A 23,657-nucleotide genomic window follows, 5' to 3' on the forward strand; every position below is an offset into this window, starting at 1 on the left:
TGTCTCATTTATCAAGAAATCAAAATAGAAATATAAAAATATATATAGCTAGGCCACATAAAATAGGATCCCCCAACTGACTAGAATAATTCTTCGTGACCTTGAAGCACTTGAATTCTTCGTGACCTTGAAGATGGTGTTGCAATATAAAGGAATCACAGCATTATGGCACACCTTTCCTGTACCACTGAGCAAGTGAACCCCACCTCCACTCTTAGAATTAAGGAGCAGTAGATGGCAAGGCTTCCAGGCAGACCTTTGCCCCCAAACCTCTCTTTTCAGTAAATCAAGCACTGCCCACATCTCCAGTGGCAGAATTCTGAGGAGACAAGCTTTTCCTGGAACTTTTAAAGCTCGCAGCTTATGGCATAAATATACTTATTGTTTTGATTTCACCTTTCTTCCAGAAAGAACTCAAGACAGCATATATGGTGTGCTCCCAAGGGGCCTCCCATCCAACAACTAACCAGACCTAGACCTGCTTAACTTCAGCAAAGTGGCTCTAGTATAACTTCAGCAAAGTGGCTCTAGTATGTGCTCAGACTGTAGACCTAAGACACACTTGACTATACTGTCTAACTTACTGTCTAAGCTGCGAAATAGATGCCTTTCATCACCAACTTTCAGCCAAGTCTACATTTCTGAAGTCACATGCCTCTCACTGCTTATTCACTGCCTCCCATCACGCTTTGGTCAACAACCCTTCTGTTTATGAGCTCTTTGTTTTAAAAAAAGAAATCACCTTTCATTCCTCCAGAGAATCCTCTCCAGTTTGCAAAGACCATCAGGGGGAGCCCTTCCCGATTGAAGTCCTTGATTGCTTGAGCAGTCTTGAAGGCAGAATCGGGGAACCACACCTGACCAGCTTGCTGGATAATCTGTTGTGAAAAGGGGAAAGGGAAAATATTTTCCAGGAAACAACTCACAGGGGAAAATTTAATGCACAAAAAGAACTACTGCAAGTACAAAACCTCCAACCTGCAGTGCAAAATCAAAACTGAAGAACTCCAGAAGGCTCAACTGCATAGTCCATAGCAGCAAAAAGAAAGGGGTGGAGGGGAGGCTCCTCTAGCTCTTTGAAGAGTTATGTCACCAGCAAGAAAAGATATAGTGGAATGGAGCAGATGAGGCAATACAGAGGAAAGAAGGGTGATGGGCTAGTGTTTCTGACTATACCCCACCATTCTCCCCTCTTTCACACTTCCTCTTCCTTTTTTGAATGCAGGAGTGAGAGGAGGACAAGCAGTAGAGATGGGTGGATGGGCAGACGGGTAGTGGATGTCTCCTGTCAATCTGCCACCTGAGGCAACTACCTCAACTAGTCTCTTGGAAAGGTCAGCGCCATATGGCTGTTGCAGTGAGATTCACAATGGGTCTTCAAAATTGTTTTCAGAACTCCTAGCCTCCCTTCAGTACCTACTTTCTAGGATAGCCAGGTAAATGAATGCATGAGATTCTCAATCCTTCTCTGCTCAGCAAAGTGGCTGAAACCAACAAACAAGGTTGTGAGGATTAAGTCAAGCGCACATAGCATTGGAGAGCAGGAAACAGAGACATCACAGTCCTGCACTGTGGTAACACAAATTCTGCGACCTGTATAAATTATGCTAATTAAGCATGATGGTATTTGTTTCTTGTTCTGTGACTAGTGGGGAGGGACACTAAAATTTCCACCAACCCACCTCCAGCTTTGTAAATTTTGCCAGATATTGCCCAGCTATTACTCAAATCCATCTTTACAGCCATAATAACTAGAAGCTATTTTTATTTTAAAAGAAAAAGGAGGCTAGAACTTCCAGGGTGTTTAATCTTTGCTTGATAGCAAATGTTTTTTTTTCCCTTGTGATTTTTTTAAATTCACACTGTTTTAGTAACTATATTCTGCATGTTGCTTAGAACTAACAATCATTCCTGTTCACTGGCAAAGAGCTCTGTAGAACTCAGAAGCTGGTGCATGCTCTCCCCCAAATGGAAGTTGCCTCAATAAACAGGATCATCTTACCTGTTTTTGTATCTCTTTACAAATCACAAAACACATGCATTTTCAGAAAAAAGTCCACATGGTTATGGGTCATACTGCATCCCCCCCAAACCCCACATCATGTTTAGGAGCAAAACCAAAAACCAATACCTTTGCTTCAGAATCTAGGTTTGCAGGATCTGCAGGAATGCTCAGTTCCACGGTTCGGGTTTCAACAGCAACCACACCAACTGGTATTCCACCAAGCCTGGTAACCACAAAATGCATTAAAAAGCAGCACCATTTTTAATAATCCAACTTTTTGCCCAAACACTTAAAAAATAAAAGCACTTTAGTCAGTGGCATCACTAGGGTTTGAATCGCCTCATGTGAGAGGCTAGCACGTCACCCCCATGATGGACATCCTTCCATGCAGTGGGTGGGGCAACGCCCCAAGTGATGGGCATAGTGATGCACCATTGACTAGCCCCTGTTGGTTTTTTGCCTATAACTTTTGATAGAATAGAGATATTTAAATGTGGTTTATTTCATTGCATTCTGAATGAAATCACACATCAAATGATATATAATATGATGGTATTATTCAAAAATACCAAGATTTGAAAAATTTTGGCCAACAGTGCATGTCACCCAGTGCGACCCACAGCCCCTAGTGATGCCAGTGACTTTAGCCCTTTATTAACTCAGTTCTTGCACTGCCGTGTACCACTGGCAGATGCTCAACATGATCAACTGTCTTATAGGATATACCACCAGTACAATAAGAAAAACCATAGAGAGAGGCATTCTTAGTGGCAGCTCCAGAACTAGAGGTCTGGAAAACTTTGGCTTTTGTACTATACCTGTATTTGACTATTTTCTCCTGTAATGCACAGTTGGGTTTTCTGGGTAATTTAATTTCAATTCCAAGGCCCAATGGACTTGATAAGCACCCCATACAAACAGAGAGCACACCCTGGAACATGCTTCAGAATCCTCTGCAGCATGTGAAAATGCAGATTTGTTGTCTGTAGCCATGTCAAAGTGGAAAGGGGAAGGACATTAGAAAGCCACTCAGATAAGGCCACTTGTTGAAACTTTTAACAGGTTAATCCTGTAATGCAGTAAGGGGAATGATTTGGAAGTTGCACCTTGAATAGAAGTGGGGGAAAGGAAAAGAAGCATTCATTGTTCCAGTAAAGCTGTTTTTAATGTGACACGTAGAAAAGGAAGAGAGAAATTAAAGCGATTTTGAGAGATTATCTTTGTTTAGTTATAGCTGTGGAGAGATGCAATTTTTTTAACTGAATTCATTAATAAAGCAATTGTATTTAAGAAAAAGATCTTCCAGGTTTTTCACTGCAGGAAATTTTCACTGCTGGGACCTGGATCTGCTACACTTAACTGTGATGCTGATTCACTGTGTATATAAGATTGCAGGCTTTGTTTTTCTTTTTTACTCAGAATAATAATTTTCATACAAACACACGTCATTCACTCTCCCTGACAGCTGCAACCAATAGATTTGTTTTTTTAAGTGGCTTCTCAGAAGACATCTTCCTTCTCTCATCTCAAAGCAGCAAACCCCTGGGTAAGGCAAGTCAATGGGTACCACGGGGGTTTGTAAACACCGCTGCTTCCAATGATGGAGAACCCAGCTAGGGAAGGTATAACTGCAGGCTCCATCTTAAAGTGGCGACTTATATCTTCTGCATTAGAGCTCATGTGAGCTAATAAAAGAGCAGCTTTAATCCCATGTATTACAGTTATTTATTGAACGTAAAAATGGCAGGGTGGGAGGGAGGCTCTGAACTCCAACAGCAACTTTTGTTTTCCATTAGAGTTTGTATAAATTTTGTCAGGAAGAGTCCATGAAGATGCTAATACTTGTTTTATGCTATGTCCTCCAACAAGTTGCCAGGGCACAATAAAAAGACAATCTACAGCCAACAGCTACAAGGATTCCAAACATATATACAAAAACATGAGTTTTGGCAGCACTTAAGAGTAACAATCCCAGAAGAGTACTTTTGAGAGGGGGAGAGGGAATTGTCACTGTTGTTGAAACAATCAGTTCCCCTGCTAGTTTAAAAACAAACACAAAGAAATAAATACACCTTCCAGTATCTATCTCTACAAAAGCCTGCCTACAACAGAGATAGACTGTAGCTCAATAGCAGAATACCTGCTTTGCATTCTGAATAACCCAGGTTCAATCCCTAGCAGCATCTCCAGGTAGGGTTGGGGAAAAAAAAACCTGCCAGTCAGTATAGTGTGTGCCATACATGTACCCAGGGGTTGCGACTCCCAGGGCAGCAATGATATAAAGTCACACAATGTCATGATGTCACTTTCGGGTTCTTGCAGCCACTTTCTGCGTCACAAAGTAGCTGAAGCTCATGGGTACTCACAGTAGCAGGTAGGGTAAAATTGCCCCATGCACAGCTGTGAGTGCCCAGGCACTGCAGTCGCTTCCTGACTCAGGAAGCAGGAGCATTAACTCCTGAGTTCATCACAGCAGCAGCTGGTGCCCCCCCTTCAAGTGGCACCCAAGGCACATGCCCTAGATATGCCTCTGGACAGCTCCAACATGGATGAACTTGATCTGATTGGGACAGATGTATATGCACACCTCATTCCACTCTCCCAACACTCCATCGCAGGCCAACTTAATTGAGAAACTGAAATTCATGGACAGGATTTTGGATAAAGCAGGTTGGTTGGCAACCTTCAGTCTCGAAAGACTATGGTATTGCGCTCTGAATGGTGGTTCTGGAATAGCGTCTAGATAAAGCAAGGCCACCATTAATCGGATCCTAGGTCATCAGATACCTTTTGGTTTCCCTTCTTGGCATATGCAAATAAGACAAAAGCTCTAGGTCCTTTTCAGTGTTTTAGATATCAACAAAGTGTGATGAAGTGTATGGCAGGACAACTTGACGAACAAGGCTATCGTGCCATATCCTGATAATCTAGTGGGTCTTGGCCAGCTACTGCATCTATAGGTTCTGATGCACACTACGCTTTCACTCTCATGACAGGCAGATTTATAAATTTTGTTTCTGGTGCTGTACCTAAAACACTTTGGAAAACAACAATAAAAAGAAAGCCAGGGCTATGCAGAGATGCTGGCTTGAATTTTTGGTTCTGTGGGGCCAGCATGGCTTCTACAACTCTAGCTTCTTTATAGAGCAGGTAATATAATTGAATAAGAACTCAATTTCCTACTCGTGGGGGAAAAATACAAGCAAGAAAATAAAAAGATATCCCAGAAATGTCTATGGCTTTCTTGGTTTGCTAGTTTTAGAGAAACCTTTCACTCAGAACACAATGTACTCTTCCACACTGCATACAGTACCAGCTTTCAAACCCATAAAAGTACTCATTTTTCATACAATATGGTTGGGTGAGTGGGGCAGGGGTATAGGGATGGATGGACAGTGTCTTTGGAAGCTCCGAGAAAGACTATGAGACAAGCATGGCAAGGAATTGGAATGCTGTCAAGTTCAATTCCAGGTTACCACATGTATCAGCCCACCAAGGTCATTAAACAACAAAGGCCAATCTCAGGGATGCAAACTTTAGCTATTCTGTGCTGAGGGAGGGGCTGCACTACGCAAATGCTCAGAAGCACTTGTGCCATTGAGCCACATGTTCCCGAAAGTAAAATAAAATAAAAACCACAAAGATTTTTCTGACCAGCTTTCTCAGAATGCGGTCAAAGGAGATATGAATAGTGCTTAATTCTGAAAAAAGGTTTTCTAAGGCTCATGTTCTTTGACATGGTTAACGGAATGAAGTGAGGTTACAAAGACCATGTTTAACCCTATGTGCAAGAGATTCTCCCTCCAACCCACCACCACTTACATATCTGAATTCTTGCTCAAATGAAGCACTATTTGTAGACTAAAGAGAAGGATGAGTATATGAACCAATGCTGCACAAAAACCCAAAAACTGGACTATGAATCATGAACTGGTTCAAATTTTGCCTCTACCATGAACTGAGTAGGTATCCTTAGCCAAGCCTCAGCCCTTCCTCCACTAAACAGGAATAATCAGATCTACCTACTTTACAGGGTTGTTGTAAACATCACAACAAAATAGTGTCTCTTTGGCTTTGAACACTGTAAAGTGCTATATACGCTCACTAGCATCATTATTTAGACTTACCTGGCTCTGCCAACAACAACTGTCTGAGCCCAGGGTTGCATGATCTCCAGAAAAGAGCCATAGTCAAAGAAACCACTTAGCCATTGACCCTTCTGAGCTGCAAAGGAGAGAGTGGGGGAAAAGAAGATATCAGTACCAGCAGAAGAAAGAAACTGTAATCTGGCAGATGTTCATTTTGGTGCCACTATCCAGCTCTGGCCAAGAAGAGGGAACCTTTCTTAAAGGCTGCAGCCATTATGGCTCAATACATTTGCAAAACATATCCAACAGCAACATCAAGAGGCAGCCAACAGGGGAGGAACTCACCAATAGGCATCAGTCCAGGCACAATCAATTGTACATGGGCACACTTGTCATGGGGGAGTTGGCCAACGTGCACACATGATTATGCTGCAGGTAATGAACCAACTGCCATGGTGGATGCACCTGTTTATGGCACATCTGGGTCACTTCTACAAGTGGGGTGTGTTGCCTTTGGCTGCTGTCTGGTCTGTTTCAGCCCAACATTCTTCCTCTTCACAATTTTTCTATCATCCCATTCACTTTAAAAAGTTATTCATTTATATGTAGAGTACTTGTGGAAAGAGCTCTTTTATTACACACACACACACACACACACACACACACACACACACACACACACACACACCATACAATTAAAACAACAACAAAACCAGTTAGGCTAAAATTTGTGTTGGAAGATGTGACTACTAGGCAGGCAGCAATCTTTGCACTTCTCTCTTGTAAAACACTGCCCTTAGCAAGCAGAACTATGCATCTTGCAAACCTCCATTTTGCAAAGGCTCCCCATGATGCTTCTGCAAAAAAGGAAAATAATTCCTCTTGTGCTCTACCTCTTTTGCAATGCTATAATTTTGAACAAGCACTTCTGCCTCCAGAAAGCCAAGTGCGAAAGCAATTAAAAGTGGAGATCTGAGTGAGCCAACCTCTGCTGACTCTGACGGGATGGAAAATGTTTTATCAAGCCCAAACTTGAAATTGCTATGTTCTAATGTTCCTTGCCTCCGTGGCCCCCTGCTGTAAAATGTGACCATCCATTTCAACATTATCTCTTCATCGCCGAGTCCAGAGCTGATCATTTCGATTCTGGGCTTCGTGTTGAGCGTCAGTTTGAAGAATATCATGGCACTATCTCGCCTAATAAACGGCTTTAACTTTTCACCTAGGAGATCTCTCCTTTAACTTATCGTGGAGAATCATCTGCTTCCCCCTTAATGCCTCTACTAAATTAAAAACTGAAGTCACTCAATTTGGAAACCTACGTGCTCAAGACAAGCCAGATGAATTACTGCTAGGATAAGGCTGGGGGAGGGGAATATTAGCCAAAAAAGTTGCCAGGAAATCTACATTTATCACCAATCTCATTCTAGCTAGGAGGCATTGTACAGTAGTGCAGCAGTGATGAAAGTGAGCTACAAATCAGCAGCTCCAGTACAAAATTTCCTTTGTCATGAACTCAATAGGAGGCCTTAGGTAAGCCTGTTAGCCTTGGCCCTCCATTTGCAATAAGGGGAGAACACCACTGTCCTGGCATTCTGGATACTGTATTTTTTTTATTACTGCATTTTGTTACTGTAAGAACTCCTAGTGAATAAGCTTACTATTTATTCTAGATATTAATGTGCATTTTTGATATAGTGAAAGAGTATTGCAGTTAACAACAGAAACAAATATTACATCTGCCATAGAGAGGATATCTTAAAGCAAATTAAAATAAGTCTTGCCTTAAGTGTTAAGTCTTACCTCTTGACTTGAGGTGAAATACAAAATGTCAGCTCCCTTGCACATGGCCAGCCTAATCCTAACTCATGCTGGAACAGGGAGGTCAGTTGGTCTGCCCCATATCCAGTGCGAGGTTGGGGCCCAAAGCAGCACAACCTGGGCCAAGAGGAATTGCTTCCCCTAGGTAACGCCACAGCAACCCCAATGGGACTACTCAGCTCTGTGCCACCTCAAGAAGTGGCACAGATCCAAGCAGCCCAGAGCTGTGTCGGGCTGCCTGGGAATGGGGTTAGGATCCGGCTGAAGGGCTGGATCGTGGCCCCACCCCCGCTCTCCTGCCACCCACCCATGGGTTCATCAAGCCTGGGGAAGAATAGCATCTCTTCATTATGCTGTAATTTTAAAATAACTATTTTAAACTATTTTAAGATACTATTGATTTTATTAGCTAACTCGGACTTATTTTAACAAAAAAGGGGGCATAATCCAATATTTTCAATAAATAAAGAAGAAAGGTCAACAGCAGGGATGGAACAGGGCTGGCAATGTGATGGTTCAGGTTTGCCAGCTTCAGGTAGGAAGAGGACAACAGAATGGATAACAATGGAAATAAATTTACTTGGGTGAGGACGTCCAGCTAACATCCAGCGAGGATCATAGGGTGTTTTGGTGGGAACAAACTCAATGTTTCTTTCTATTGGGTCCTTCACAGTGAGCATCGGTACTGGGCTGGCAACATTCTAAAGGAGAAAAAAATGCTTGTACATCAGTTGATTCCTAGAAAAATACAGGCAGCTTCAAGTACATAGCAGTCCTAGTCAAGTAAGTCAAACCTCAAGGAGCAAGGACTCTTAGGGCAGTGGAACTCTTAAGGCAGAGGTTCCCAAACTGTGAACTAGGTCCCCCTGGGAGCCACAGAAACCAGCTAGGGAGCCATGGAATCCTTGCAAAAAACCCACTGCCCTATACAAATTATAGGATTGTAGCCTTAATGGGGAGCTGTGGCCAATGGCCCAATAGATCAAGGGAGCACCAGTTGAAAAGGTTTGGGAACCACTGTCTTAGGGGTATATCTACACAACAGGTTTAACATGGTTTAATACAATTTTCCCTCTGGTTGGGAACTGTAGCCTTGACAGAAGGACAAGGGCAGGGCTTTTCAAACTGGGGTGTTGCGACGCCCCAGCCTGAGGGCCCTGGCCTCTGCCCCCTTAAGGGGCAGGGGCAGCGAGGAGGCAGTGACATGATCCCCATGATCGTGTCGCTCAGGGGGCTGCAGGGACTTGGCTGCAATTACCAGAGCCTCCTGTAGTCTCCTGGGGTGCAAGAAGCTCTGTGTGACAGACTGTAGGGCTCTCTGAAGCTTAAGAAGTGAAAGTGGAATGATCACGCTCCACTTCTGGTTTTGCGGAGGTGGGGCGCAATTTCTCCACTTCTTAAGCTTCAGGGAGCCCTGCAGATGGTTGTGTAGGGCTCCCCATACCCCCGGGAGGCTGGAGGAGGCTCTGGTAAGTACAGCCAAGCCCCTGCAGTCCCCTGAGCAATGCAATCCTGGGAATTACGTCACTGCCTTCCCCCTGCCCCCGCAAGGACTCAGAGCGGTTCAAACTCTCTGAGTTTGAAAACTGCTGGACTAGGGGATTTGTAACAGAGGATCCTTAGGCCCTTCCCCCAAACTACAATTCCCAAAATTCCTTGGGGAAAGTTCTAGCCATAATAGCTTGTTGCAACAAACACAAAGACAAAACACCTTTGTCTTGCAAATCACATTGCAGCATATGCCTTCTCTTCTAGTCTACAAAAGTTTATGCTACAATATATGTATTTTTAGTACGGTATCACAAGATTCATTGCTGTTCTTGGGGAAAATCATGACAGTTCAAGTGGTATCACCCAATATTTGTTTATAGTACAGAAGTACCCTTGAGGGTCACCATCATGTTATACAGCATGGCTCCATTTCAAAACTACAAAAGTGGGGCAACCAGAATAAGTGGAGCTTTTAGCCACCAACTGGTATTTGTCTCAATCGAGTGCTAAGGCTTTTATTAAGAATTTTTCCATATTGCTTTTTCAATTAAAAAAGTTCAAAGAGGTTAACATAGCAAAATAAATTTTAAAAAGGTTTCACTGTCTACAGAAGACACACGGGGGACACCAGCAGCAGTCAGTGGGAGGGGCGCTATGGTGGGATGAAGAGGGACAGTGGTTCTCCCCCAACTAAACGTAAGAGAGCCGCCACTTTAAAATGTGCCTCTTAACCCAGATAGCAGGAGTAAGAAGAATTGTTCTATATTTAACTGTTGACCTCCATTCCCACTATAAATGGGTGGAACTAAAGATGTGAAGGCCTGGAAAAAACCCAGAAAAATTCAGAAAAGAACTGTTTTTTTCCTGAAGCTTTTTTTGTTTTTTTCTGAAAAATTGGAAAAATTGAAAAAAGAAAAAAAATTGATTATGAAATGTGCTAATGTCACTTTTTTTTTTTTTAATTTTTCCAAAAATTTCCACTTTTCCCCTGAAAAATACCGGAAAAAAACTGGGTTTTTTCCAAGTTTCAAAATTTCTGGAAATTTTACATCTCTAGGTGGAACTCATAAAGAACTGATGAAAACTGGAAGCTGCCTTCTGCTGAATCAGACCATTAGTCCATTTGGCTCAATATGGTCTCTTATTTATTTACAATGTTTATTTATTCTATTAAAGGGGCTGCCAACATGGCTTACAATATAAGACATAAATGGTTTAACCAATAAATTCCCATCAGTCTAAAGCAAAACTCCAGAACAAAGTGGGAACATAGTAAATAATGCCAGACACTAATCACAAAGACACTAAGAATCTAATGATTAAGCAAAAGGTCAAATGAAAGAAAAATGTCTAACTTTCAAAGGTCAACAGTGATGGAGCTAACCAAGTGGAGGTCACTCCATAACCTGAGTGATGCCACAGAGAAAGACCTGCCCCACATTCCCACCACCTGCACCTCAGCAGGTGGTGGGATGAGAACCATGGTTTCCAACAATGAGCACAACAAGCAGGTTCATGCATCGGGGGCTGGGTCCCAAGTTATGCAAGGCTTTATACAGCCCTTAAATGGAGCCCAGAAGCAAACTGGAAGCCAGTGTAGGTTGAAAAAACACCACTGTAATATGTTTGGACAAGTGTGCCCCACAGCATTTCCTGGCTGGAACATTCTATACCAGTTGAAGTTTCTGGACTACTTTCATGGGCAGCCTCAAGTAGAAAGTGTCACTGGCATCCAGCTGTAATTTGATTAAGGAATGGATTACAGTCACCAGATCTCCCTTTTTCAGGAAGAGCTACACACTGACTGGCCCCAACTTTGAAGGTTTTTAGACAGGTATTTTCCAGTCCCACCTGGAAACACTGCCAGAGATTGAACCTGGGACCTTCTGCTCGCAAAGCAGAGACTCCACCACTGAGTTGTGGTCCTTTCCCATGCTCCTCTGCAGTCAATCACTACAAAAAGCCAATGGCACTCCCCACCCTGCCCTGCACTTAGTAACAGGAGAACCAAAAGTCAGTGTGATTCCTGGGGAAAGTAGTTTAGAAATATCCTAAAATACCTTCGGCATGTAGGAGAGCCACAGAAGAATGGAATAGACACCTTCAAAATCATCACATACTGTGCTGTGGGTCACCCCATTGTTGTGCATGATTTGGATCCCACCCAACTGGTTGTTGGACGTGTACACCTCTCTTCCAAGCACCTGTTAGAAAAAGGGAAACACTTCTTAATTTTAGGCTTTGAAAAATAACAACTCATACTTATGTATTTATTGAAAATGTTTCATGTTCACCTTTCTTACAACAGCAACAACTCCTCCCTTTCAGTTTATTCTTACATTTCTAAGTGTATTTTTAAATAATGTCTTGATTTTTCCATGTACTCTCCAGTTCTCACTCACACATAACAACCCTTGTCTAGTTTTTCAAAAGAAAAGAAATGGATCTCCTTCTGCAAAGCACTAGATAAAAGCGCCACTTTATTATCTTAAAGAACTATCCAGAAACTTAATTTTGCACCTAAATGTGCATTATGGGAGGAGGCCATGTTATATATCAACATAAGGGAAAGAATAACTTATTACAAAAACAACATATTATTAGATAATTTTGACTCTACCTGGAAGCCACTTAGTGAATGGATTTCAACGACATGCTTTTAAATATAATACTACTTTAATTTAATTTTTAATTAATTTAATGCTACTAAAATAGATTTTAACTACATGGGTGCACTCTCCCTCCAATTTCCATTTTCCTTATTCTCCACCCTCCCTTCCTTCTGATCTTTTCTGCTCTCCTTCTCCTAGGACTACCATATACCTGACACAGAAGACTGTGGAACTGTCACCCTAAGTCTAATTTTTAAAGTTCTTTATTTCATTTTATAAAATTAGAATTTATGTAATACTACGACTAACAATTTCTCATATGAATACACAGTTCCTAAGATTCAAATATCATATTCACATAACAAATGTATCTTACCATAAATACTTCCATGCACAAACTACATACACGAATGCCATAAATTCAAGTCTGTCATTCAACAGCAACAAAAATAGCCTTCTAAAGCTATCCAAGTTACAGCAAAGCCCATATCAACTGATTTTTAAATTATATCTCAATTTCAGAAGTTTAATCAAAAGGAGACCACAAAAAACGTTCACACTGTTGGCTCCCATTCTTCAGTTGCACATATTCAGTTGCCATTTCAGCCAGTTTTCAGAGCTATTTATAATTTATTTCATCTAAAATGAACTTTATCCTACTTTTATTCTATTTTCATCCTAGCCAAGAACATTCTAAAGCTGCATGCTATAAAATAAAATATAAGAAATAAAAAGCAATAAAATAGCAACAAAAATATAAAGGTAGTTAGAGTAGATTAATCATTAAATGCTTAACTGAATGAAAAGGTATTTAAAAAACCAGGAAAAGAGGGATCCTGGCCTGATCTTTCCCAGGAAAATCTTCCGTAACTGTGGTGCCACCACTGAAAAGGTTTTGACTTTGGTACTACCCAGTCATACCTCCTTCAGAAGTGGGCCCAAAATGCTGCCAATCACCATCAGGTTTCTATGGGAGAAAGCAGACCTGGGGGTAACATGGTCTCAGGCTTTAAGGGGATTAAAGTTTAATATCAAAGCTTTAAACTCAGGACAGAAATAAACAGATAATCAATGTAGTTAGATGGATAACATGGTCCAAATATCTCAGATGAGCCAGCATTCTGGTGACCATATCTGGTACCGGTTGCAGTTTCTGAATGATCTTTAAAGGCTTCCTTCAATGTGGGCAATGTATCCACTAAACATTACCTAAACACAATTTGCTTTTCTCCTTGGAGAGGAAAACATACAAGGCATCAGCATATATTCTTCTGTGGGTAGGAAAGGAGTCTGGGGAGAAATGGGATGTTCATTGCAAAAAATAGTCTACAGGAAAGTATTAAGTGCCATCTCCACTCATCATTGCTCTAACCAAATTCAGAGCCTCAATTGCTGCACTGAGGGAAAAAATTTTTTAACAATTGCATATAATGTGGTTTTGATGTGGGCTCTAGAAGTCCCCTTTTCTGTATGCAGAATTTGGATTACTGTGGTGCAGAATTTTTATTTTTAATTTTATTACATGTTTATTTTCAAGTCCACCTTTGTAGGCTTAAGGGTCAGAAACCTGTTTTTTAAAATATATTTGCATGTATTTATTATTATTATTAACAACAGTATTTATAAACCACTTTTCAACTAAAAGTTCACATTTGTTTATTTCGTATCATTTACTCAGCTTCTGCCATCCAGAGGAGACAAAGTTATGCAGGGTCCTAAAGCCCCCTTTCCACATATTGGCAATTTTGCAAAATCCCCCCTCTATAGTTTCTAAGATTTCACCAAGCCTATATTCATTGCCTAAGGGGCTAGAAACTTGCTGCTGCTTCTTTTTCATGGTAGGTGGCAGTCCTGAATTCTATGTTTTGCATGGTGCCGTTGTGAAATTGAAGAATCTGCACAGTTCACAGATGGCGAGCAGGGGTGCTATTGAGGTATGCTTACAAAGCAAAATGGCCTTGAAAGGAAAGCAACTGAAAATGACCTCCCCCCTCCAAAAAAATTTCACGCCATGCAAACAGGTACAAACCCCCGGTGTTTCCTTCGAAGGGATTCATAGGAATGAGCGTCTGGCCACTGGACTTTCAATTCTCTCTTGCAGAGCTCTTTCCTTCTAATCTCAGCCCAAGCCCCACACGGCTCTTTTCTCATTCCCCCGCTGTCTCTTCCCATTTGCCCTCTCGCTGACTGATACACTGATCTCTCGGTCACTCGGCTTTCTGCTCCGCTGAGTCCATATTACTAATAACACCTCTGCCACGGCCAGTTTACCTCATGAAGGCAGGAGCACATCATTACAAAATAAACTCATAACTTTGACATTCGAGCAAATACACGCCATTTGTTATTTTTATGGCTCAAGTCTTTCGAACAGGCAGAGGGCATTATGCACCTGTTTCATTCAGATCTTTTAAATACACACACACACACCCTAACAAAAACAAAAACACACCAGAAAATGCAACTGCCTTGAAATATTAACATGCTACCCACCATCTCTCTGCCCTACTCCTTGGGAGCCCGTCTAGAGCTGCAGCTCATGGAGGTCTGATGGATTTCTTTCGCCCTAAGAAATGTGACTGACGAGGTGGAATGTGAAGATTATTCATAATGATGCGTTAACAAGAATAAGAATCTGCATTCCTTAACTCCTCCCTTACTGGAGTTCCTAGGTTTTGAGCTTGTGCATATGGAGTTCTGGTAGGGTTCCATCATCCCCCTCCCAATATTCCCACATACGTACATGCTAGCCAGACATTCTCTCCACCACAACTTGAATTCTCAGTGTCTTTGAGATTTGATTCTCATGGTCTTTTTTGTTTAGTGGCACCATAGCCTCCACCTACTCACAAACAGCACAACAACAAAAAGGTTTGGAAGCCATGCAAGCGTCAGCTCCCTCCCAGTATGTACTTGAAAAGCCACCCAGTTGGAAGTCAAACACCATAATGAGGTCATTGTATGGAAAACATAACATAAGACATAACATAATTTCCTAATGACGCTTCTCCATTTTAAAACAGTGGTCATAAGTGTAAAGAGAGGCTGTGTCCGCACATGGTCGTGTATATACTTATTACACACACACACACACACACACACACACACACACTATTGTGTTCAAATTAACTCATGCTTAAATTTCATTAAACATCTATTCAAAAGATGTGAAAAGCTAGAAATGTTTTGCTCTTGGAAAATGATGTGCAGAAACTGTACGTTAGTGATTTTATCATGCAAAAAATGGTAATTTAGCCTCAATGAGCAGTAGTCCTGGACTACTGACGAATTGATGTAACTAAATGAGCACCACTGGACCTCACCCCCATAAGAACATTAGACAGGCAACCAAAACAAAGAATATAAACTGATTCACCTATCCATTCATCTCTTCCAGTATCAGGTTGTGCTGCAGTATTTTGGATGTAGAATTCACTATTCTAAATCCTCTCAGTCATTTTTTAAAAGTGTTTAGTCCTTATGTTAGCAGAGATGGGCAGGAAAGTGAGCAAGCAATGTCTGGGGAAATTTGGCAGGAGAGTGGGTTCTAGATAAGACTAAGAGTGGTAAAATTATGTAAAAGAAGCAGTACAGATTTCAGTTGTTCCTAGCATAAAACTGGTTCACCATGAAGACACAGTGAAAGTGGTTGCCCACCCCTGAAATAACTTCGAGGAGAAAAGTGGGGTACAAATCAAATAAATAACCAAACTGCCCCAGCGGCCAGCTGACAATGCATGTCTCACCACCCTGCTGCAGTCTAGCCCCAAACAAGGTTCAGGCAATCTTACAGGTGCCTGCACCTCCACTTTCAGAGACTGGCACAATCCCTTCCATGATAGTAATGGAAAGAGAGATTCATACACAAGGGGCAAGCGGGTTGATCTCCAAGTCTCCTTTTTCACTTCTACTAGCCATACCTCCATTCTAAGCCTATGTTTATGTTCGAACAATTGAATAAATAATTTACCATTTAGACATTACAGAATTACAGTACTGCTATCACCCAGCATTCCCTTCCTCCCCATTCCCACCCAGTAGCATCACTAGGGTTCGCGTCACCCGGTGCGGGAGGCCAGCGTGTTAACCCCATGCAGTGGGCGGGGCAACACCCCAGGTGGCTGGCATGGTGATCAACCATTGCCCCGCCCCCACTGGTTTTTTGGTTATGCCTTTTGATAGAATAAAGATATTTCAACACAGTTTGTTTCATTGCACCCTGCATGAAATTACACATTGAATGACATATAACATGATGGTATTATTTTTACAAACTATGATTTTAGTGATTTTGGTCACTAGTAAAGTCACCTCCCCCCAGGGTATCAACTTACTAACACCTTATTGGAGCAGTTCTCAAACTTTTAGCACTGAGACCCACTTTTTAGAATGCCAATCTGTCCAGAACCCACTGGTAGTGATGTCATGGCTGGAAGTGATATCATAAAGTAAATTAAAATAAATTATAAATAAGTAAAACAAATAATTAAATAAGGGGAAGCCAGCCCTGTTCTACCAAGTGAATTTTCTCTGTAGCCTGCCTTCAATAACACCCCCCCCCAAAAAAAAAGAATCAATAAGATTTTCAGCGCTACCCAGTTCAATTTAAGTTCTTCTATTTCAAGCATCTCACTATCAGGGCCCAACTGGCTTTACAAGTCTGAGCGCCCAATCCTATGCCTGTCTACTCAGAATTAATTCCCATTATAGTCAGTGGGGCTTACCCCCAGAAAAGTATGGACAGGATTGCAGACTAAAACAGAAAAAGAAAAATTCACCTTACCCTGTCAAGCCTCTGTTTCATTCTTTTTATGGGGGGGCTGCCTTTTGAAGTATTTGTTGAACTCCAGTTTCATCACATCAGGACCATTCTGGTGGCCTCACATTTCCCTTTGCCTGACCTGCCTAGGAGCCAAGGCATGTTTGCTTACTTGTGAGTAAACACCACCATGTGGCTTAGTTTTGCTTTCCATAGGGCTGAATACGTTCGCCAGCTTGGAAGGAGGGACCTCCTTCATAGTCCCTTTTTTGGGGACTACATTCACTGGATCAGAACCATTCTGGTGCCTTTGGATTCCTCTCACCCTGCCTTTTCCGACAGACTATGGCAAGTTTGCCTACTCGTGAGTAAATGTGCAATATGGCTCGGTTTCACTTTCCGTTGTGCTCCATGCATTTTTTGCTTTCCAATGCATTTTTTGCTTTCCAAAATCTTGCTTTCCAAGTTTTTTGCCAATAACTTTTGATAGAAAGGAGATATTTCACTCCGGTATTTTTCATTGCATTCTGCTGGAAATTCCGCATCCAACAGTATATAACATGACAGTATTATTCCTAACCGCTGCAATTTTAGCACATAACCCCCCCCAGTGCGCGTCACCCGGTGCAGCCCGCACCACCCGCACCCCCCCTAGCAACACCACTCTTCCCACCCAAAGTCTGCCTCTGGTCCAACTGGTTTGCAGATTTTTCTAAACCTGTTTTATCTGAGACAAAAATTGGGGTGAGAGTACATCCCTCTTCCAAACTACCTTCAACTCTAGTGAACAGGGAATTATAATCTACCTCCAGTCTAAATTAAGTGAGCCAACATCCACCCCTTGTTTTTTAAAATGCACCCCTGTCAAACATATTGACCACTAAATATGGCACTTGGCTCAGCAGAATGTTGCCATTTCATTTACAAAGATGCTCTCAACTGCTCTTGCAGCTTCAACTCAAAGCATCTAGATGCACTTTGGTGGGGGGGGGAAGAGCTGCCTATTTATCTTTATCTCCAAAACGAGATTTAAAGGGCAAGAGCAGACGGTATATATTAGACCATTTTCATTGCTTGTCAGCAGCAGTAAACCTGAGCTGTCCACACTGTCTCTAGAATAAATGGGGGAAGACAGCAGTTCCGGTCTGCAAGCAGGAACGCTAGAATTCATCGGATGGGGAACATTAGCTCAACCTTCCTTTTAATTTTCTCCCACCAACAGGAAGCTGCTGCTATCTATCAATTTTTTAATTTATACAGCACTATCAATGTACATGACACTTTACATGGAATGAGATAACATGTCCCTGCCCCAAGGGGTTTACATTCTATGTAGGCCCAAAGGGAACAACAGAAAACTGGGAAAGAAATCAAAGCAGGATTAAGTTTGATTCCCTAGCTAGCCCATCATAACTTTTGCTGGAGACAGGTTCATTCATTCATTCATCCATCCATCTTTAATATTTATATTTTATATAAAATATTTTTGATCTAAAGTCTCCGAAACACACCAACAGCTTACAAAACACACCAACACAATACAAAGGCATTGCATATACATGGGTGAAATTAGCAAAGATACACACGAAATTAGCAAAGATATTGTTGCCAGCAAGCGGCAACAATATCCAAACAGCCCTAAATTTCCATTAAAAAACAATGTAATCGGAGCACCCCATTAGTTCACAGGAAAAGGGCTGACATATAAACATCAGCAGGAAAAGAGCAAGACAAGTTTCCCTAGGGAATAAGTTCCACAACTGATGCCACCACAGAGAAGGAACTGCCTTGTATTGTTATCCACCATATTTCAGACTGCGGGAGTAAGACTTACACAGAGTAAGTCCTCTAAGGAGGTTATGAATATAAAAGTATGTTTATTTTATTTATTCAATTTGTACCCTGCCTTTATCCATGGAGAGCACCCAAGGCAGCTAACAATTAAAATCCATAAAAGATAGTAAGTAAAATACTATAAAATTCAACTAAAATAAGAAAATAGACAATAAAAGCCAAGCAGCAGCAGCGATAAAAACCATCAGTTAAAAAAATTATTAAAAAAGCAGCCATCATACTCTCTTACTGGGCATAAAAGGCTTTCCAGAATAAAAAATGTCTTCAGGCTTCACCAGAAGGATAACAATGAAGGAGCTGCGGTATAGGCGCCATCACTGAGAAGGCCCTATTTTTGGTCACCATCCCCCTAACCTCCCTTAAAGGTGGCACAACTAACAGGGCCCACTCAGGTGACGAGGTTCATACCAAAGCAGACAATATCTTCTGGACCAAAATTAGTGAAAAGTATCTGCAAAGGACACTCAAATTCATGACATTTAGGTTTTGTTAGAGTGTTCAAAGTGCTTCACTTTTTTTGTTTTAATAGGTAGGAAAGATTATTATCTTCATAACGCAGACAGGGAGGTTGAGACTGATCAGAAGCAGTGAGCTTAAGACCACCTATTGAATGCAGGATGGAGGAGAGACATGAACAGGGGATTTCCTGGTTCACTACCAAGTCCGTAGGCCAGTGGCATAGCTAGCGAGGGGGCGGAGGAGGTTAGCCCCAAATGCCACCCTCAGGGGGGTGACACCACTGTGACCAAAATAGCTAAAATTGCGATTTGTAGGAATAATACCATCATATCATTATATACCATTCAATTGTAATTTACAGCAGAATGCAATGAAACAAACCGGAGTGAAATATCTCCATTCTACCAAAAGTTATGGCCAATAAACCAGAAAAATATGCCACTATCTTATGCAACAAGAAGTACAATTTCCTTATTTCAAAACAGACCAATAAGACTGATTGTTCAAAGACCCAATAAGATGTTATTATGACCAACATGGAACCAATAAGGTGTTAGCAAGGTGACACCCTGGGAGAACACCACCAGGGGTGGAGTCAGTCGTGTCTGGGGTGAGAGCGCATAAACACTACCTTAACTCCAGGAGCTCAGGTCAACAAGGCGGGTAGACCTGGGCTCCTGGTTGAACGGCCTCTGTGGCCAAGGTTTGCTGGGCGGGTAGACTGGGCTCCCGTCCAGACCTGGAGACCGGATCTACCTGCCAGGCAGACCTGGGCTTCCATTCAAACTGCCCTCTGGAGCCACCTCTTCCAGGCGGGTAGGTCTGGGCTCCCATCTGGACTTGGAGCCAGATCTACCTACTGAGTAGACCTGGGTTCCTATTGTGACTGGAGCCACCTCTTCTAGGCAGGTAGACCTGGGCAGGTCTGGAATTGGAGCCCAGATCTACCTCTGAGGTACATCTGGGCTCCCATTCCGACTGGCACCCGATTTTGCTCCCCATCCTGGTGGGAACCCTTACCAACTGAATAATTTTGTCATATGGGAATGACATCTGGGCCCAAAATTATGGGGCCCAAAATGACCTAGCTACACCACTGCCGTAGGCCACACTGCTTCATACCATGCAAACAAAGTGAACTGGAATATATTGGCTGTCCTTTCAATTTCTGACTTCTGCTGTTGTCTCTTGTAGCTGGTATTCAGAGGCATAGTGCCTTTGAACCTGGGAGGTAGCATAATTGCCACTGCAACCAGTAGCAACTGATAGACCTGTTTTCCTCCATGAATTTGTTTTATGCCCTTTTAAAGCCATCTAAGCCAATGACCATCACCACAACTGTGGCAGTGAATGTCATAAATTTAATGGAATGAAAATGGTTGGTTGGCAAACTTCAGTCTCGAAAGACTATGGTATAAGCCTGCAGCACCTAGTATGCCCAGACGGTCTCCCATCCAAGTACTAACCAGGTCTGACCCTGCTTAGCTTCCAAGATCAGACAAGATCAGGCATGTGCAAGGTAACAGTTGCTACATGAAACAGATGATGAATGGAATGAAGACCAATACAAAAAAAAAAAATCCACTGAGCTTCCCTGCAGTCTCTATCCTCCTTCAGCGGTCAGTTCGCAACTTCATCATCAAATCTGTCCCAGTGCCAGCCTGGTTAGTTTTGTACTTCTTGTATATTTAAAGACATTTTTAAATTATTTGTTTTGATGGTTTTTAAAAAAAACAATAATTTGTTTTTCACTTGCTTTGATGTCAAGTTACAAGAGCCAGAGTTTGTGCTCCTGTTTGTTCTACTCCCTTTCTAAAAGGAAGCCTTCTTCCATAGTTCACCCAATTTTGCTCAATAATCACGCAAGCATCTAATTGGATTTGTTTGTAGACCACAGATTAAAAGAGGCACAGCTTGCCTTACTCAAATGGCTTTTATGCTAGTTTTAAACACCCCCACAACCTAAAGAGCCTGTCCCCTCCTGATTGTCTCTTTCCTCTTCATTTTTAATGAATCCACTTAAAAAAATTAAAATTAAATATTTTAGTCTTCCTGGGCAACTTTCCACCCATACATGTCAAGAACTCAGTGCTATCAGATTATAGAATTCTCAAGTGGTTTGATGACACATTTTGCACCAGATTTAGGCAATTGGGCCATAGTTCAGTGACACATACTAACTTTATATGCTGAAGGTCCCAGGTTGTCTCTGGCATCTCCAGGTAGGGCTAATAAAAAGTTCCATTTGAAACCCTGGAAAGCCACTTCTAGTCTGTGCAGACAATATAGCCCAAGAAGGATAGATGGCCTGACTCATCAGCTTCATACATTCACATTCTGAGCAGCACTACAGATTAAGCCAAGGGCTGCCTCTCCTCTGGTCCTAGTTTATGCTCCCACTGCCCCCCACATCTACCCCCACTCCCACAACAGGGTTCTCTCTCAAAAATGGACTGCAGCCTTTGCATTTCTAATCTTGGAACATGCAAGTCGCTCCTGCACTTTTTAATTTACGAGTGTTCAGTGTGGGACCTTTCCGACTTGGGAACATATTGGTTCAGTCTAATGCTTGAGAGATTATTAAAGCCAGAGCTATACCCCCACTATCAGGTCTGCAGATCTTTTATTTAGAAGATATGGGGCACTAAATGCACAAAGAGTTCCCTGTCACCTCCACATTAAAACCCCAAGCGCCTGGTAAATGGAATTATATAGCTGTCATCTCCTTTCCCCAAAGTTTTAAGAGAACAATGAACTCATTTTTTCCCCTCCACCTCTCTCTCCTGGCACTCCATCCCCAGCTCCAGAACGGAAAGGTCTACTTTGTATTGATTTAAAGTCATGGAAATAAATAAAACTGCTCCGCCACCGTGGTTCACAAGAAATTCATGGTACACTATTGCATGATATATGTGAAGAGCCGTTTGCAAACTCTCTTTTTTCCTCTGGTGAGTGATTAGGGTGGGGAGGGGTAGAAAGAGAGAGGCGGGGGAGGCACACTGAAAACACTGCCAGTTACTGGGGAAGCCCACAAACTGCAAATCCACAGGAAACCCACACTACTGAAGGCTCTTTTTATGCTATACTCAGGTCAAATTTCTGGATACCATTTCAACTTGTCAGTAGAAGAGGACACCACTTTAAAAGGTGCCCCTCTGCCCACTCAGTAAAGATCTTTGTCCAGCAGCAGTAACCTCAGCACTTCCCACCCATTGTCCCTTTTGTGTTTTCAAACACATTTTTTTATTTCTAATTCAAACACATGCCTTACCATACAACAGAAATGGCTAACAGAAACCAAACAATATGACCATTAAAATATAAATTTTAAAAAAAACAACAACACCAGCACACAATCTAATCTAAAGTGAACCAAAGTACAAACAGCGAACTCCAGCTCCACCCAACTGCCAAAGTCTTTGCCCATTGCCTATAGGGTGTCATGGGAAAGGCATTCCTGATTCAGGGTCACCAACCACTATTCAAAACAATAACTGCATTGCTACATTGCCCGGTTTCAAAGGAACTTTGGGACTTCAAATTCATGCCCAACTGTGTTTCTCCCCCACACTGTTTTGCTTAACTTCTGGTCTGAAGAAGAGTTCTGGAGAATTTGAATGCTCATTCATGACTTTGTGACATTTTACTTCCTCATAAAGGAATTGCCCTATTGTCGCTTTTAGGTTCCTCTCCACTATAAACTTTGTAGCTAAACTGGGATTTGAACCCAAGACACCTGAGGCTTGGGCTAGATGGCTCCAACTGGAAAAAAACAAAAACCCATCACTGTAGAACAGTGGCTCCCAAACTGTGGGTCAGGACCCACTGGTGGGTTGCAACCTGATTTTGGTGAGTCCCCAAAGAGTGATGGAAAGATCAGATAACTAATTGTCTCAGGCTACAATCCTATCCACACTTTCCTGGGAGTAAGCCCCATTGACTATAATGGGATTTACTTCTGAATAGACATGCATAGGATTGAGCTATCAAGCCCTCAAGTTGTTCAAAAACCAGATACTGTATCTGCTATTTACCCTGCAAAGAGCTCAGCTCCTGCAGTTTGCAAGCAAGTGTAAATATAGGGAGTGTTTGGGGGTCTTTTTCTGATTATAAATAATATTTTATTTATTTCTAGATCTCCTTTTTCTAAAGTCTGGTAAATCTAGGAGGTCTTGATCAAGGTGACCAGATACAATGGAAGACAGAGTGCCTATACATTTAACCATTGTATAAAAGAGGGAATTTTGACAGGTGTAGCTCAATAAGGAAGGGCTTTAAAAGCTGCACCTGCCAAAATTCCCTCTTCTACAATGGTTAAAGGTATAGGTATAGGCACTCTATCCTCCATTGTATCTGGTCACCCTAGTCCCAACAGAGTGTCATTTTTAAAAGTGGGTCCTAGTGCAAAGCACTGGTGTAGAATATCACAGCTGTTTGAACCAAGCAGGCAGGTTGAGATGGTCTGGTCTCTTCTCAAGCTGTATTTGAGTTGCTCAGACTGAGGAGCCAGGTCAGAGCTTGAGGCATGTGGGACCTCAGTTCCTGGTTCAACTATGTCACTGCAACTA

The 23,657-nt window shown here is 42.0% G+C and overlaps 1 protein-coding gene across 4 annotated transcripts in view; it reads right to left on the bottom strand.

Moving 5' to 3' along the window:
• Positions 1 to 23,657, bottom strand: part of ACACA (acetyl-CoA carboxylase alpha) — a 205,017-nt gene that overhangs the window by 32,865 nt on the left and 148,495 nt on the right. For all 4 annotated transcript variants that reach the window (XM_066636059.1, XM_066636060.1, XM_066636061.1 and 1 more), the window contains 5 exons: positions 11,466 to 11,609; positions 8,495 to 8,615; positions 6,133 to 6,229; positions 2,132 to 2,228; positions 743 to 878 (listed from right to left, as the gene is read on the bottom strand). In XM_066636059.1, coding sequence (XP_066492156.1) covers positions 743 to 878; positions 2,132 to 2,228; positions 6,133 to 6,229; positions 8,495 to 8,615; positions 11,466 to 11,609 — 595 coding nt within the window. The remainder of the gene's footprint in view (positions 1 to 742; positions 879 to 2,131; positions 2,229 to 6,132; positions 6,230 to 8,494; positions 8,616 to 11,465; positions 11,610 to 23,657) is intronic.

This window comes from Tiliqua scincoides, chromosome 8 (assembly GCF_035046505.1).
Source record: "Tiliqua scincoides isolate rTilSci1 chromosome 8, rTilSci1.hap2, whole genome shotgun sequence".
Lineage (NCBI taxonomy): Eukaryota > Metazoa > Chordata > Lepidosauria > Squamata > Scincidae > Tiliqua > Tiliqua scincoides.